Source organism: Sceloporus occidentalis, unplaced genomic scaffold (assembly GCF_023333645.1).
Source record: "Sceloporus occidentalis isolate IW3139 unplaced genomic scaffold, rSceOcc1.0.p SCAF_311, whole genome shotgun sequence".
Lineage (NCBI taxonomy): Eukaryota > Metazoa > Chordata > Lepidosauria > Squamata > Phrynosomatidae > Sceloporus > Sceloporus occidentalis.
Window position 1 is genome coordinate 515,410 of NW_028317291.1, and position 18,881 is coordinate 534,290.

General features: G+C 42.4%; 1 protein-coding gene across 1 annotated transcript; it reads right to left on the reverse strand.

The window, feature by feature from the left end:
• Positions 1-14,120: 14,120 nt before the first annotated feature.
• Positions 14,121-14,689, reverse strand: MED11 (mediator complex subunit 11). The gene is made up of 3 exons (XM_089505127.1): positions 14,605-14,689; positions 14,386-14,516; positions 14,121-14,261 (listed from the first exon to the last, which is right to left on the reverse strand). The coding sequence occupies exons 1-3, from the start codon at positions 14,687-14,689 to the stop codon at positions 14,121-14,123; spliced, it is 357 nt and encodes a 118-aa protein (XP_089361253.1).
• Positions 14,690-18,881: the final 4,192 nt, after the last annotated feature.

The window sequence follows — 18,881 nt, forward strand, 5'->3', positions numbered from 1 at the left end:
AAAGAGTAAAAGGCCAAGAGAGCTCGAACAAAGGCAATTGGGAGTTTGTATCGAACGAGAACTTCCTGCATATATGCCCAATTCAAGTGGTCAAAGGCCTTTTCGGCATCAAGGGAAAGTAACAGCATTGCGGCTTTGGAATGTTGCACTGGTGAAAGAATGTAACAAATCTACAAGTGTTGTCCGGGGCCTGTCTCCTCATGACAAATCCAACTTGGTCCGGGTCTATTAAAGATGACAAGACCTGATTTAATGTCAGAGTTAAGTAAAGAAATTGGCCGGAAGTTTTCGCATTTCGTCTGTGATTTGCCAAGTTTGGGAATTGTTATAATATGAGCTTCTAGAAGCTCAGCTCGTACAGTGCCGTGGGCAAAAATAAAGTTAAATAAGTAGTTGAGGTGAGGCTCTAAATGTTGACGAAGGCATTTATGGAAAATATTAGACAGGCCTTCAGGTCCTGGGGCCTTGCCAGCTTTGAGTGCTTTAATAGCAGCTTGAATCTCATCTAACTTTATCTGCTGTGATAGGAGATTTTGCTGGGCCTCCTCTAGATGGCGCACACCATGCGTATCTAAAAATGTGCCAATTTCTTCCACCCTGGGTTGATGCGTATCAGCATCCTGATTAAGGTTATAGAGTGTATGATAATAAGCAGCAAATTCCTCCACTATAGCTTTTGGATTGGCAACCCTATGTCCTGATTTATTTAGAACATAGGATATTGCGGATTGTGCTGTTTTGGCGCGGAGTTTGCGAGCCAGCAGAGTATCAGCCTTATTACTCTTACGGTAAAACAACTGTTTAGATTTCCGCAAATTAAAAGCAGTGTGTTGCAAAAGGTACGCCCGTAGTTCCGAGCGAGCCTTATGCAGTGCCTGCGCAGAAGCAATGGTGGGGTCAGTCTTATGCTGGAGTTCCAAAGAAGTCAACGCACTCAATAGTGAGAGGTAAGTTTTCCTACGCAATTGCCTAGACCGGGAGGTATGTTGTATGAAATGGCCCCGAATAAATGCCTTGTAAGCAGACCAAACCGTCGGAACGTCTACCTCAGGAGTATAGTTAGCAGCAAAAAAGTCCTTCGTCACGGTGACGAGGCTGGAGACTAATTTCTTGTCATTAAGCAAAGATTCATTTAAACGCCACGTTCCGTGCCCCCTAACCGCAGCCACTGAGGGTACGTCCACGAACATCGGAGCGTGGTCCGACCACGTGATATCACCCACAGTGACTGTCTTGACGTCTTGTAAAGTGAGTTTATCGACAAATATAAAATCAATCCTTGAGTAACTATTATGGGCCTCAGAAAAGAACGTGTAGTCCCTCTCTGTACCGTGCAGAATGTGCCAAGAGTCAAATAACCTGTATTGTAACAAAAGGTCCTGAAAACCTGAACATAACCTGCGCAGGGGCGCACCTCGGGCCCTGGTAGATGACGAGGAGACATCCCACACCGAACCTAAAGGGAGATTAAAGTCCCCACAGACCAATATGCGACCCTGTTGGACCTTAGACAATTTCTCGAAGCACATGGATAGCAATTGGAGTTGGTCAGCATTAGGTGCATATATACACACTACGGTAATAACCTGGTGATTCAATCTTCCCACAATAAAGAGAGATCTCCCCTGTGAGTCAGAAAACTTTTTAATCAATTGAAAGGGCCAGTCCTTATGTATAAGGATCGATACCCCCTTCGTTTTTGTAGAGGCCATGGCTGAGTAATGTGTAGGGTATTGTCAAGAAGAAAAAGTCGGCGTGTGTTGATGTGAGAAGTGAGTTTCCTGAAGGCATACGCCTTGCATGCCTCAGATATCGCTAGACGACGCTTATGAGGGCTATTAAGTCCGTTTACATTCATAGAGATAATCCTAAGTACAGCCGAAGTCACAGTAATTTACATGGAAGTGATGGCGAACATGAAACATGAAAATAAGATCTTTGAGCGGGGTGTATTTGTATTCTGTCTAGACCAGGGGCGTCCAACATGTGGCCCGCAAGACCTCGAGGTGCGGCCCGCGTAAGATCGGCAGCCAGGGCAACCGATCTTACGCGGACCGCACCTTGAGCCCTGCTACTTACCTGTGGTAGGGTCTTCTGTACTGCATAGAGGAAGCGGAACCTTGCAGCGTTCACGTGACATCACATGACTCTTCTCCAGTCCTGCTTCCTCTGTGCAGTACCAGAGAACGCAGAGGGAGGCCGCGCCCTCTGCTGAAGTCTGTGAGCGGCATTGAGGAGCTGCAGTGCAGGTAAGGGGGTGGGTGTTTGAATGAGCATGTACTGGCTGACTTGGCATGACAGGATACTGGTTGGATGTGTAAGTGCTGGAACCTAGGCATGATGGGACTTTGATTGCTGTTAGCAATCACACTCCTATCATGCCAAGTCAGCCAGTACATGCTGAAACCTAGCTAGCTGCCCCCCTTGTGTATTGATGCTGCCAGCAGTATGGGGTCTACACATCACTTACAGCCACCCTGTACCAGCATATACTGGCTGACTTGGCATGATATGAGTGTGACTGCTAACAGCAATGATTGCTAACAGCAATCACAGCAAGCACAGTCCCATAATGCCTAGGTACCATCATTTACTGGTTGCCTGGGTATGATAGGAGTGTGATTGCTGTTAGCAATCACACTCCTATCATGCCAAGTCATATTGCAAATTTTTTTGTCCAATTGTGGTGTGTTACCTACTTTTTTTTAAAAATGTGAGTTTTTATTATTATTTATAAAGGTGGGGGTCATTTTTGGTTTTGGCTAAGTGAACTGTGAATGTTTTGGTCCAGAATTTTCATTTTGGTGCATCCCTAGAATAAATAGAAGTATTTTATTTTTAATTATCCTGAATTTGTAGTCACAAACCTTTCTAGGCCCAGAAATCAGTGAGAGGAAAAGTAAAGTTTTTGTGTCATTTACTTTATTTTAATCTGCATATTTTTTTTGCACGTATACAATTCTGATGAAGTGGCCCACTGCAGAAAAAACTTGGACACCCCTGGTCTAGACCCTCCCAGAAAACAGTTACAATTTCATGAGGGCTCCCTTGCAAATGCACACATGCATGCAGTGATTATGTAGAAGATATACGCATCTTTCCCCTATTATCTATGTCATAAACTTTCAGAAGATGTGTTTGATGAAACTGTGATTTCAATGGAAGAGATGTCTTGCCACTGATTGGTTGCTTTGAGTGAAAACGTATGGGGAACTACAATAAACAAAAAGACATCCCTTGGCTTCTAGCTGGTTGTAATGGCACTTTTTTGCATATTATCTGAGCATGTGCTTCCTTGATTTTATTTATATCAATACAGAAGATTTGGTCCTCTTGCTGGCTGAAGAGAGAAGGAAGCGATTCCATACCCCTTCAGGAGGTATGATTCCTGAAGAAAGAGATAGTGACCACTGTTATCCACTGGTGTTATCCACTGTTGCTCTTTTTTGAAGAGTTTGGCACCTTGGACTTCTACGTCACATCCTTTACATAGAAGTACAGAACCGTAGGCTCCAAAAAAACAAAAAAAGCTTTGAAAAGGTTGTAAAGACGTTCACACTTCTTTAACAGCACTATGGAAGTACAGGTGTATCACAAAAAAGTGACAGGATACCAATTAGGACGTACCTGTACTTGACTTTTCTACAGCTGACTTTGCTGAATTTTTTGTGGGACACCTTCCTGCCGCTGCATGAATCTTACGACTGTGGGTACTGGGTTTAGTAAGAGTCTCTGTCCAGGGACAGGTTCAGGCTTAGAACGCAGCATGGAACAGGCAGTAGAAGAGGTGCTACAGCCTTGGCCTTCTTCTTAGCAGAGGATACCAGGCTGTGAAGACAGCAACAGAGTCCTGGGAGACTGGCAAACTGGTGAAACTGCCAGACGGCAGCAGACAGAGTAGGGGTACTGGCAGGCCCGGACTGGGACAAAAAATAGGCCCGTGCATTTAAGCCCGAGCAGCCCATTTTTATTTATTTATTTATTGTTAAAGCCCACCCTTCATGTACCATCTTTGCATTTACTCATTCACACAAATCATTAACACATTCATTAATGCAGTCTCACAAATCATTCAAGCAATTCATCCACACATGAATTCATTGTCATACGCATTCACACAATTCATCCACACATTTATTCATTCATTCATTCTCATACGCATTCACACTACCCCTTCTCCCCATCTTATCTGCCCCTTCTCACTATGTTCCCCCTTTTCACTATGTACCCCCTCTCACTATCTATCCCCTCTCCCCATTTCTCACTATCTAACCCCCCTCTGCCCCTTCTCACTGCACCCCCCTCCCTCACCCTACTTACCTTGTTGCCGGAGCAAGCAGCAACTGCGGCCGGGCCCGCGGCAGGACCGGACTGACTGGGCCTCTGCGGCCTCTACGGCCCCATTAACGCAGGGCATAAGGGGCACCTGCCCCTTAAGCCCGCCGCAACTGCGACCGGGTCCGCCACTCTAAGGGGCCGGGAAGCCCCCACCAGGGCCGGCCTTAGGGGTCTGCGGCCGCACAGGGCTTACATTAAAACATCGGGGGGGTTTTTTAACTTTATTTAACATCCTCTATGTTAAATAAAGTTAACAAAAACTTTATTTAACATGGAGGATGTTAAATAAAGTAAAAAAAAAAACCCCGATGTTTTAATTTAAACCCTGTGCGGCCGCACACCCGTAAGGCCGGGCCTGGTGGGGGCTTCCTGGCCCCTTACAGTGGCGGACCCGGTCGCAGTTGCGGTTGGCTTAAGGGGCAGGTGCCCCTTATGCCCTGCGTTAACGCGGCCGTAGAGGCCGCATAGGCCCAGTCAGTTCGGTCCTGACTGGGCCTATTTTAAGGTAGGGGCCTGGAGCTGCAGCTCCATCAGCCCCTAAATCAATCCGGCCCTGCCGCGCCCCGGCCCACCGGGAAAACGCCCGGTTTGCCCGATGGCCAGTCCGGGCCTGGGTACTGGAATACAGGGGAATGTGCAGACGGACCGGAGTCTGGGAAGACTGGCAGACGGCATTTGAGTCTGGAAAGACTGACAGATAAGGTCAGGCAAGCCAAGAAACCACATGCAGGGGAAAAGTAGTACACAGTGCCAAAAGTAGGTGTAGGAGAATAATAAAAGTCCAAGCCAAAGGTCGAAATATGGATAATCTGAATCAGGTGAATCTGAATCTAAGATATAAGAGAGATGCCCAACTGCATCCCCATATTGTACCTGGAGCAGAAATTAAAAATTAGGGTAGTATATGTAAGGATTTGTCTAAATTGCATCACTTTGTACGAGAAATCCTAACTAAAAGAGGCAAAAATGTTTCTATTTTAGATTTTTTTTTTACATATTAGCACTAATAATGCTTATGTCTTTTATTTATACATGAGTGTCCTACAAAACAATGTATAATTTGTGTGGGTATATCATATATGTCAAAGGGGACTCATGGTTTAACAAACATATCGTAAAAATAAAAAAAAAAAACTCCAGTTTTTAAGGGTATGAAAACATTGTCCATCTTCCTCGATCACTAAGGACTTGATATCAGGTACCCATACTACTAGACCACAAATACCAAATTCAAGACTTCAATGGCTGGAGACAATCCAGGTTTCCAGAATAATAGTACATTCTTTAGTGATACACACATTTAATTATGCATTTGTTGGAGACATCTTTAAATTCTGGTTGGAATATGATTCCATGGTGACGAGTACCAGACCATCCCAGAAGACACAGCAGTTAATGGTATGAGTGTGCTACAACTGGGCCAGCATTCAAGATGTTTATAATTGTTTCAGGGTGTTCTCTAAAAAATATAAAGTCATTACATGGAAATGAATCACTACTCTAACTAAAGTCACCAGACCTTCCTGTAACACGGGATACCTGTAACAAAAATTGTGAAGTATAATTATACGAAATTTGCCACTACTATTATTTTTTCCTATGCTTTCACCAGGGGTCTCTTTAGCTGTACTGCATTTAGATGTGTAAGTACATATGCAGTAAATGTTGCCATCTAGTGGTTAATTAGCAAAAAAGGTCAGTCCTGTCTCAGTTTCTACTAGTATTGATTCTGGTCCATCCAGTCCATGTGCATCATGACATTACTTCCCCAAGACCTAGACCACATGGCACCATAGGCAAGAATAGTCTTTGGTGTCCCTCCTGCCTATTTACACAGCATTATGTTATATAATATATTATATATATTGAGTGCATTTACAAAATTACATTACAGTGTTTATTGTGACTGTCAGGGTTATCTGACACTGATAAGGCAAGTATACCTAATATCCCCATAAAACTTAAAAAAAAGAATATCAAGGAAGGAAAGATTGACACATGAGTATGGGTCACAATAGGATAATCTGCCCTTGGTAAAAGCACCCACCACTTCATGGGATGGCATGGGACAGCCTTCCAGCAAAGGTGGAAGAAGTTAATAAAGTTAAACATGCATGGAATCGACATAAGGCTTCAATAAATGGTGTAACTAAGGACCAAATAAGGTTTGAGGTTTTTACAATGGACAGACCAGATAGGCCAAATGGTTATTATGTGCCATAAAATTCTGATTCTATGTTTCCTTTTAAGAAAGCATATAAAACCCTCATATTTAAAAAGAACTGTAAATGTGTGGTTATGAAAAGTTTAAGCAAAAGGGTACAAATAAAAAAATATCTATTTTTCAGCTCCACACATAACAAAATTTCATGGCCCCATAATTCATCCTAACCAGTTTTCAGTAAGAAAATACTTCTTATGAAAGCTGCCAAGAAGAGCTTTCCTTGTGAAGTCTTAACATATCATGAGTAATTTGCTGGAATGCTATAAATGCAAAACAAAACAACAACGTGTCCAAAAATTACCCAGACATTGCACCATTGATTGTTACGTCCTAGTAACACATGGAAACATTAAATTCTTACTTAGAATTAGTTTTTTTCCCCTTGTCATTTACACCAATATATAATCATCAGTACCATATGCTCCAATCAACCCTATGGAGTATGGACTCAAATATCACTTTTATTACTGCATGACACAGATCGTCGTTTCCAAATATTTTTGGGGCTACAAGCCCTTTCTGTCCTCAAGGGATGCATCACCATCCTACCTTTAGAAAACAGTGATGATAACAAAGCTTAGAGCAAGGGCTCAGGAAACCACAAACTTGGAATCTTCTAAAAAATCTAAACGTTTTGAAAACGTATGCACATTCTTCCATACTGTAGATTTACATTCTAGCTCCCTCAGAATATGATGACTTCCTTGGACGCTTTAGGGAACCAATATTTTTTCTGCAAGACTTCACCCGGGGAACAGAGCTTTGATTGTTGGAGTCCAATAAGAGCAGGGCTATTAAGTAGCAGATGGCCAATGCCTTCATGGGCTGCTAGTAGGAGCTCCACTTTCTTCATTATTATTATTATTTATTGTTTTATACAGCGCTATCAAATTCCGTAGCGCTGTACAATGGGTAGACAGGACATAACAAGTAGTATGTAACATAACAAATTGACTAAGAGATAACAGGTGAGGAGGGCCCTGCTCAAACGAGCTTACAGTCTAGTTTATGCATTCTTAAACTCCTTCTGACTGGTATTGTACTCATTTTGGTCATCTGCGTGGCATTCTGAGCCCCGTGGGTAACAAAATCCTAATTCTTTTTCAAGATGTCAATTCCACAGATTATTTTTGTTGTCTCTTTCAAATTGTTCTACTCATTTGTTAGAGAAGCATAGTATATAGCCCATTGCTCCAAAGCTTCCAGCCCTGACTTCACGCCTCTAATCATCATCTCAGTCTCTTGTTTCTGAGACTACAGCAGCATCTCCACGTTCTCCTTAGTTTTTGGCTTCTTTAATAACGTCTCTGCTTTCTCCATGGCTACTTTGATCTTCAATGCTGCTGATTATAATCCTTAGTGGTTCTTGGAGTCTTCCATGTCTCCACACTGCTTGTGTAATGCCTCTCATCTCCTACAAGCAAGCATACACTCTGTCCACATCCTTCTTTATACATTCTGCATGAAGAGTGGGATCCTCCCGTCCTTCAACATCACAGAACAATTTTCACATTATATGTGGGTTCAGTATTGTGGACAAGTTCATCAGAGCAAAACCACTGTATACAATGCTGATGGAGGGTCCACCCTCAGCAAGTTGCTGGCACATTGCAGGTATTATCAAGAAAGAATGCACAGATGCCGCAATATGCGTAAATGAGCATGGGTGCACTGTGAGGCATGGAACATTCACCTTGATTGTGTCGATAAAAATATATCCACAAACCTCTTCTGTTTAATCTCTGGTGTACCGATTTGTATTAGTGTGCATTATTTAGCATTAACCTGAAAAAGAGGACACAGTTTGTTAAGGTGCGGCAAAACATGATACATTTTTAATGACTAGGAGCAGGGGTAGGTGTCACGGTCAGGACTACTTGCCAAGCCATGACGGTGTAAAGGGGTGTGGGCAAGAAGGGGTTAATAGCACCAGGACTCTGGATTTACTAACTTTACCCCTTAACAAGGCATAAGTTATACCAAATGACCCCCAAATCCTGCCTGTATCCCCCAGGTAGTTTGCCACCACTCATGATTTTGATACCAGATATGTGAGATATCCGAAATAAAATATCTATCTTTATATATATATATATATATATATATATATATATATATATATATATATATATATATATCGACCTACCCTGGGCAAACAACATGTGTATATATATATATATATATATATATATATATATCAGGGGCGTAACTAGAGTATTTGGCACCTGGGGCGGATCCTGTATGTGGCACCCCACACACACACTTAAAACCTGCATAGCTTCTATCGTTAGGCAAACATAACTGTTATCATTATATACAGAGGCAGACATTGACGGGGGTACAGCATAAGACCTATCACTATATATACTGAGGCAGACATTGATGGTGGTGCAGCATAACTGCTATCATTATATACTGAGGCAAGCATTGACAGTGGTATTGCATAAATGTTATCATTATATACTGAGGCAAACATTGACGGTGGTACAGCATAACTGCCATCATTATATACTGAGGCAAGCATTGACGGTGGTACAGCATAACTGTTATCATTATATACTAAGGCAAACATTGACGTCCTTATAGGATAACTGTTATCGTTATATACTGTTATCGTTATATACTGAAACATTGACAGTGCTACAGCATAACTGTTATCATTATATACTGAGGCATGCACTGACGGTCGTACAGCTGGAACCTGGGCATGATAGGAATGTGATTACAGCCTCCATATGCCATGCTACCCCCTCCCTCACACACTTACACATCCATGCTATCACACACACACTCATTCACAAACATTCAGCATAAACTACAGCATAACACCTGTGACGGATCGTCCTGTGCCCCAGACTGGACACATCCGCCCGTCAGCTCCTTCCCTCTCCCAGTAAGCGGACACGCTGTGGCTGTCCGAAGAAAGCAGTCACAGACCAGTACGTCCCTCAATCATGAGACAGGACTTCATGCTTTGAGGTTAAAAACAGAACTCTCTTTATTACAAACACACAGAACTTATACACAATCTCCATTCACTGTGCACCGAACCCAACCCCCAATCCTATCAGCCACATCCCATCACAAATCCCATCAGCCACATCCCCCTCACAAATCGGTATACAGGGGATGTATCAGGTGAGGGGATTAAGGGATACAATGGGTTTCCCCCACCTGTGTTATCCCCCCTGTAGTGCGGGTGCCGTCTGGGCAGACAGGGCTGTGCTGGCTGATTAAGAGCCCCAGCCGGATTATAGGATCGTCTCTTTGAAGGCTGGAGCTGCAGCCACATTCAAACCGGGTACAAATAAATATAATAATAATAATAACAGTGAAGATCAGACATGGTTCTTCACAACACCCATCACTCTCACCCACTTACTAATCCACTCTCACTGAATGTTTTCCTACCTTTTCTCTGTCACTGTCACTTTTCCTCCTCCTGTTCGTTCTTCCTCTTGGCTCTTCTTCTTCAGTGTCCTGTCCTTCCAGGACAGTGAGCGCAGAAGGCGGTGGGTGCGGCTTCAGTGTTGTGTGCCGGGATATGACATCAAATCCCAACGCACAGCATCAGTTACCGTGTGCATCACAAGGGAACAGGATCGGATGTCTGCATTAACAGACCTCCCGCTCCCTTGATTGACTTTAAGCCGGTTAGAGAGAGATCCTTGAACTCCCCAACCAAGCCTGCTCCTCTAGCGGCGGACATTACTGTCCTTCTCTGGAGGGGTGCGGGAGTGGTGGCACCCCCCTGATGAGCGGCACCCAGGGCGTACCCCCCCTCACGTTCGCTAGGTACGCTACCGATGTATATATATCCTCTAGAAATTAGAAAATAACAATTTGGTAACGTGTTATCCTCTCTTAGGGTTTGTGGATATCAATACTAGAGCCCAAAGACAGATTTGGATTATTAATATTTTAATAACAAAAAGACAAATGTTACACGGTTACAATTACAAAAAACAAGACATACAAAAGAAAAACAAGCAAACAGTGGGATTTAAACACAGGACCCTCACTCACAAGTTTCATCAACAAGCAGGCCTGTGGAAACTCCTTAAATCCAGATGGTACCTTTCGATGTTATTCCAATGAGAGTAAAACATAAAGTTCTCCTTTGAGGTGGCTGCACTGCCCCTAAATCTGAGTCTTTTAAAAAGAAAACACCCCTAAGTGCTAAATGTACAGCAGTAGGTGGGTATTGTTTTATTTGGCAACTGCTTCTAATTTAACACTTTTACCATTAATCGCTCCTTTATAAAATAAATGTTATGCTCCTTTGCTTATTAACCAGCAACAAAACTCCTTTTCTACATTTACCAAATGAATCTAGTCACCCAGAAAGAACGTTTTTTTTTTTTTGGACAACCTGTCCGTGCTGCTATACTAGCTGTTAGGTGGACAGACATGCTTCATCAGAGATGCCATTAACACCTTATGTGCTAACAATTGCCAAGTGTGCAACAGGAGCTCCTGCCTGCAAAGAAGTTGGCTGCAGCCACTGGAAAAGTGCATTGTGCAAGATTGAAGGGCCAAAAAGAAACTGATGCTTAAAATCTGTTTTCCTCTTGATCCATGCACTTGTCAGAAAAAATGCTAAGGCAGTGCATAGAACATTTTTGCTTTGTACACACTGCCTACTCATACTGCTACTTTTGTGCTCATTTGAAATTCTGTAGTAGTGCAATATAACTATAGCATAGCAAGTCTAGAAAAATACTAGTTTCTATCTGTTGGCGCTAAGGGAGGTAGTACTCATGTAGTTGAGGTATAGATCAAATAAACACATGGAAAAATGTTATACAAACCCTGTATTGGCAGGTATTAATAAATAACCCATGAAACATAGCATTGCACGTACAAACCAACTGAAAAACGCACAAACCCAGCCTTGCAGGTTTAGATCAAGTGAAAAATCACAAGCCAATTCAGCATTGAAGGTATAGATCAAATAATTAATGCATGGAAACCCTAAATTGCAGACATAGATGGCAGGCCCCACCGCTCACAGGCCAGCCCTGGCACCAAGATTGCCACAGAGGACTTCCCCAGTACCCAGGGTGCATTTACAGGACCAGCCTAGCACCCAGATTGAATGCATGGGACTTGCCATCTTTGTCCCCAAACAGCCTTCCTGTGCCATCTTTGCCCCAACCAGCCTACCTGTGCCATCTTTGCTCCAACCTCTCTGTGCCATCATTTGCCTCAAACAGTCTAACTGTGCCATGCTTGCCCCAAACAGCCTGCCTGTGCCATACTTGTCCCTAAACAGCCTCCCTGTGCCACCTTTGCCCCAAGCAGCCTGCCTCTGCCATCTTTGCCCCAGCCTGCCTGTGCCATGCTTGCCCCAAACAGCCTACCTGTGTCATGCTTACCCCCAAACAGCCTCCCTGTGCTATGTTTGCCCCAGTCTGTCTGGGCCATCTTTGGCCCCACTTACACATCCATGCTATCACACACATAAGCATTCACTCATTCACAGATACTCATTCACACATACTCGTTCATACATCTCCTGCAGCCCCTTACTTGAATGAAATAGTGTAGTATATTTCAGTGATGTATGGTAAGTAAATAAATAGATGCACTCACACTGTTAGTTGCACACCCAAAATGTGTGCAAAATGCGCCTTAGTGAGGGGACCAGTGTTTCCTCTGGAAGACCTCTCCTTTTCTTCCTTGAAGGATCCGATTGTGCTCGTACCACGAAGAAATAAGGGCGGGAGGGAAGAGGAGGGGTAGTCCCTGGGGGTATATATCCCTACCAGAAGTGCCCGTAGATCCTTTATAAGGGACCAGACTTCACTAAGCAACCAATATTATAAAAATTTATTATGGGACTAGCCCTAAAATTATATATATATACACACATATACCGTATTTGTCCGAATATAGGCCGCACTTTCCCCCCCCCCACTTTAATTCTTTAAAGTGGGGGTGCGGCCTATATTCGGGGTTTAGCGCAGGAATGCGCAATTCGTTTTGCCCGACGCATGCAGTTCCGGGCGCCGGGGAGGCAGCAGGGTTATAATACAGATCCCCCACAGGGGTGCAGGGGACCTGCATCCTACTCTCTGATACACTCAGACAGCCTACCCTGCCAGCACTTTCCACGGCGGAAGTGCCGGCACCGGAAGTTGTATACGCGTTCTGCATAGAATAGATGTCTCCCGTATATATACTTTATACGGTATACATATTGGCTCGATAAAAAACGTAGAGGAATTTTTTACGGCCTTTTTTTTTTTTTTATATATTATATATATATATATATATACACACACACACACTATATAATGTAGACTTCATCCTCTGTAGGATTTTATGGCACCCAGTACAGGACATCTGGCATCCCTTAAAGATGACCTGCCTGGAGGCTTCAACATATCAAAAGGCCATAAAGCAGCCTATTGCTGTGGTACCCAGAAGTGGATGGACTCTCTGCACTATGTTCTCAGCACGCGCCCCAAAAGTGCATGCCAATCCCTGCTTAATGATCCGCCTAAGGATCCACAGCACTCTGCTCTAGTAGTAGCCAAAGACAAAACCAAGGCATGAAGAAAAAAAAAATGGTCCTCGTATTTCCATAGAGAGGTTAGCGAGCCTGGGTAAAATAGAGCTCTCCCACAAGCCTGAAAAATGAGGGGAGGCTTCACCTCTACCTAGGATAGAAGTTTTATAATTTCCTGCCCTATCTGGATAGGTAGAGCTATCTTCTCTTTTGTTTGCAGCCAGGAGTTACAAGGAAAACAGTATGATAGGAGGTCATTTTAAGGTTTACAAACACTGCAAACCTAGCCATGTTTGCAAAGGTTGGCCAATCATTAGGATAGTTAATACAGTCAGATAAGTGTACCCTGATTGCAACTCAGCTTTAGTTTCGTTTATGCATTAAATTCACTGTGCCATAGAGATTTCTTTTCTCGCTGTACGTAATTGTCTCTCTTTACAGCTTACTTATCATGCATTTCATAGAGAGGTACAGAAGTTCCATTTTAGAGAGCATTGAAGAATACAGCATTTTAGTCACTGGTCCGTTTTTTCTGACTGACCTCTTCCATAACAAAATAAAAAGAGCTACAAAAGACAGGCTGGTGTTTAGGTGAACAACAGAGTAAGGCTGGGGAGAACTTTAATAATTAGGTAATAAGGCAAACACCGCAGTTATATTTTCCCCTATGAAAAAGTTTTCCAGATGCATCATCATATAAAAACCTCATATTTCAGAAGGAGAATAAAATACATTTCCAGCAAGATTGGAATAATAAAAAAATAGCCCGCTATTGTCCTTTTAAGATAAGACTACTAAACAAACATATATGTAGAAAAATGCAAGTGCATGCACATAAACTGCAAAGAATTAACATATGGGTATGTGCCCGTGGAACAAAATCATTTTAGTTGAAAATATTGCCATATTTTTTTTAGGTATTAAGATATATATAAAAAATGTTCCATTTACATTGTTGGATGTGACCGTTTTGCTTTCTGGTATCACTGTGATTTATCAAGTACATATGCAGTTCTCCCAGTTCAGCATGATACCCTTCTTTGCTCAAGGTTGTTCCAGCATCTGCTCACATGTCCTGCTCAATTCTGCTAGCTTGACGCGGGCATAGTCAATCCTGTTGAGTGCCATTGTACCGTCTTTTCGACCACTGTAACTGGAGCCTTCATGTGGCTGCCCTGTGGCTACCTGGAATTAATAATAATCATCATGAGGGCTGCTAAGAATTATAGAAATTGTTCTCTTGTTATCATACCCAACAAGATCTACAGTCTTAGTTTGATATAACCATGAATCTCTATAGAGGTTATACCTGTGTGAGGTAGCGTATTTGTCCTGACAACTCAGACTCCACTTTCTGCATAGCAGCTGTGAATTGAGAAGCTTGTCTGTCAAGAAGACGCTCATTTGGCTTCTCCTTGGACAGCTCCAAAATCACATTTCCTATAAAGGGGACATAGACACAAAGTTTAATATTATATGCCATAATATCCAATCTCTGCAACAAACTCCAGTACCAAAGACTGAGTACCTGCATTCAACAAAATGGCAGCAATTTCCCTCTCTATCTCCTCCAGGACACGCAGTCTCTCATTGGCAAGGCTGTATGTCGCCATGGATACAGTAAACCTCTGAAACCAGATTTCTCAAAATCCCAGACACTTAACAAAAAAAAAAAGAATACACATATATTCTTGTATACAATGTATATTGTTATAATGCCACATCTGCCATTTTTTTCAAAATAGATTCAAAAGCTGTCAGTTCACTCTTGCAAGGGAACCTTCTAAGTAGACAATCCCATTGCTAGTTGAGGTAAGAACCTTGCACTACGAACATTTTCTAGAAGTTGTCCACAAAGTTCTTTTACTGGCAAAACATTTTCTAAATATATATTTAAGAACAAAAATCTGTTTTTACCTGTATTATGCAAGTGATGTAATTCAAGACAAGAAACGATTGTGGATAGCAAATATATCACAGCATTGGATGCAATTCGTATTAAATAAAATACTTCATGCGTCCACACACATATCTTGTGTGCGCACAATAATTTGTCGCCTCCAGGTCCAAAATACCTAAAGAAATGAATAACCAAGAAAACTGTTTAAGCATTTTATCATGTCGAAAACACTTAATTGAAAGTCTGCGCGTCAGTTTTCCATTATCTATATCTCACCTGCCGGTTTTCGGCGTTTTCCAGCTGGAAACTAGGCGTGCTATTATTATTCCCTTGTGTCGCGACAGTCACGTGAGTTGACGTCACATAACCGCGCGAGCGCGACTTTCCTCCTTCCAGGTTTCAGTGACGGAAGTGGTTGTTATACATGCTATAGCCCCGCTTCTCGTCAGATTATACGCGTATGTTAAATTGGTGTTGTGTCAGAGGGGAGACCACCTAATATTTAAGCAGCCTTTATTATATTGTTAGCTGTTATTACTAAAACTGTTTTATTCTCAGTTTTCAAGCAACGCGTATGTTTTGCATTACTGGGATTTCTTTTACAAGTTGTAAAACTGATTTATGTTGGCAATAGCAGCCAGAACTGCACAGTCGTCCAATTTTTATAATTTAATAAATAATACTAATTAGTATTAGTAAATAATACTAATATTTATTGTTAAGTGTCAACAACATATTACTACCGTAATTTTGTGTGGCGTGTAGCTTGGTTATTATAAATAATAGTATAACTATTCTGTCAGATGACTAATTACTTGTGTTTTGCTGCATCAGGCACTGCAATCCCTGGCTTTGTGTTTTGATGTTTTTATATATATATATATATATATATATCATTACAATTTAGTATTTTATCAATAACCTGAAAGTATAGAGATCGGTACAAGATATTGTTAATTAAGATTTACCATATTACTTCTGCCAGGGTGAGTGTTACTTAACAATATTTGTTTTTATTATTAACACAACAAAAAACTACCAGTATTTTGTGTGATGTGTAGCTTGGCTTAGAATCTAAACAGAGAGGCGTCTACCTGTGCCGCTCGATTATAAGACGACGTTTTTTCCAGAGCAAATGCTCTGAAAAATACCCCTCGTCTTATAATCGGGGTCATCTTATAATCAGACCTCAAATAGGTCTGACTATGAGACTAAGATCGAGAACCCCTGCAGCGAGAGCTCTACACGCTGCCCGGACTAAGCACCGGGGACTCAGATGCAGGGGACCTGGATCCTCCTGTGCTATGCCCCCCCTCAACTTACCGGTGCTTCTGAGTCCCCGATGCTTAGTCCGGGCAGCGTGTAGAACTCTACACACTGCCCGGACGAAGCACCGGTAAGTTTGGGGGAGGGAGTGTTAAACAGGGGGCATAGGGCATTTCTGGAGGCAGAGTGCTCTGTGAAATGCCTTTTAACCCTCTCTACGCCACTCTGCCTCCTGAAATGCCCTATACCTCCCTATATGCCACTCTGCCCCATAATATGCCTTTTAACCCCCTAAATGCCAGAGTGGCATATAGGGGTATAAGGCATTTCTGGAGGCAGAGTGGCACATAGCGGGTCAAAAGGCATATCATGGGGCACAGTGGCATATAGAGGGTTAAAAGGTGTATCATGGGGCACAGTGGCATTTAGAGGGTTAAAAGGCATATCATGGGGCACAGTGGCATATATATGGGGTATAAGGCATTTCTGGGGCAGAGTGGCAAGCCTGGGGACAGATGTGCATAACTGGGAGGGTGGCAGGTTGGAAAAAAGGAAATAAAAACAAAATATTTTTCTCAATCGTAGCTTTTATCATAAAGAAATTGAATTTTAGATTTTGCTATTTTCGTTTTGCTAATAGTTTTGCTAATAGTTTGCCTGTTACCCTGCCAGTAGAAGTGGGTTCTTGTCCTTTTAAGAAGAAAGTCGAATTTGAAGTTTAAAAGTTGATAGAGTTGGAAACGTAATGATTTGAGTTCTTTAAGCAAAGTGGGGTCTCTGGATACTTTGTGTGTGTCCCCAATGAGTTTAATATTGTGCATAATGTCTTGTGTCTTGGCTAATCTGCTTTTTTTGGGGGCCGAGGCCAGTTTTATAAAGGTACCACGCAAGACAGCTTTGTGGGCACACCAATTTGTAAGAACGTTAGTATCTGAAGGGGAATTAAAATGAAAGAATTCATTCAGGTCCCTTTCTATTATAGTATTAGGAGTTGGGTCGCCCAAAATAGAATGATTGAGTCTCCAGGGGGCAGTAGGTGGGGTGTTAAATTGTTCCTTAATGGATATTGATACAGGGGCGTGGTCTGACCATGATATAATACAAATTGTGGAGGAGACAATTTTCTGGAGAAGCCATTTGTCCACCATAATGAGATCAATACGCGAGTATGTGTGATGTGGGTTAGAGAAGAACGTATAGTCTCTCTCATCAGCGTGAAGGGTTCTCCATGTGTCATATAGGTCTTCTTTAACCCCTTCAAAACCGGGACGTACCTGGCACTTCCGGGTCAAAGGTCACCGGCAGACCGGGACGTACCAGGTACGTCATCGATGATACACGATCCAGCGTCGCTTTGAACGCTGGGATCGCGAGGGGCGGATGCTATTGACCGCTGGGTGTCCCCAGCGATCCGTAGCAGCCACTCCCCCCTCAATTCCGTGCACGTGATCTCTTTGCAGCGAATCATGAGCACGGAATTTAAATATTTTAAAAAAACTGCGGTCTTCAAGTGAAGACCCAGTTTTCCAACGCCGGTCCGGAAGGGGTTAAAGAGAATGTTATAAATATCTGTGTTTTTGTCCGATGTGTTATGAGGGTTCTTATCTATACAGGGGAAAGGACCTTATTAAAATCCCCAGCCAATATGATCGCCCCATATCTATGTTTGTTGAGAGCCGTGAGTAGGTGAGAAAGAAATGTCCCCTGTCGCCTATTGGGAGCATCGAGTGAAACAATAGAGAACTTCACGTTATTAGTGTCACAGTTTAAAATAATATATTGACCATTAGCATCATACGTGACATCAATCAAGCGGAAAGCCACCGAGTTCTTAGCTATAAGTACGCCCCTTTTTTTTTTGTATTAGGTGTAAAAAAGATATTAGGAAAGTTTTTATGTTTAACCCTAAAGGTATCAGAGTCAAGCAGGTGAGTCTCTTGTGCGCAGATTACGTCACATTGCAGATTGCGACATTCTTTCCAAAATACATTTCGTTTAAAGGGGCTATTCAAGCCCTTCACATTAAAAGTAGATAATTTAACTACCATTGTGATAAATTAAGTGATTTGGATGAGATAACGCACCTGCCCAACTTCAAAAATGAAGTGGTATACCATCGACAACAATATTCATATAGAAAAATTTCGAACGAGTTGAGTGCAATAGAAACAGAAAACATTCAACTTTAGATAACAACAATAGTGTTCTGTGAGAACATGCCAAAACCGTAAGGTTTACAGTGGCAAATGAGGGAGTGGGTATATACGAAGTATGTAAAGACATTAAGGCAGAGATTATAATTGACTGCCCAACCCTGAATTAGGATAAAAAGTTGTCACTAACCATACACGGCTAAAGAATGTCCAGTCAGTAAGGAACTGGAGCATCAAGCAAAGGAGTTTGACGGAGGAACCGGGTGTGTTGGACGGGAAGTCCAGAGGATCTGTGATTCCGGAAAGTCGGTTAACATGTGTCCATGTACGTCTTGGGGTGTCCTGGTTTTCAAGTAGGAGATCGGGATCTTGAGTGAGAGCGTCTGTGTCCAAATGATGAGTCTACGGAGGAAGACTTTCTGACAGTGGTCCATTCTTGGTGGAGAGGGGGAGGTCTCTTATGCGGTGATGTGGAAGTCTCTTGTA

Bases quoted from the DNA above. Each gene is read 5' to 3' on its own strand.
- MED11 (XM_089505127.1), bottom strand. From the start codon at position 14,689: ATGGCGACATACAGCCTTGCCAATGAGAGACTGCGTGTCCTGGAGGAG. The intron at 14,517-14,604 runs GTACTCAGTCTT...TCCCCTTTATAG, and splicing joins TGCCATTTTGTTGAATGCAG to GAAATGTGATTTTGGAGCTG. The intron at 14,262-14,385 runs GTATAACCTCTA...TATTAATTCCAG, and splicing joins AAATACGCTACCTCACACAG to GTAGCCACAGGGCAGCCACA.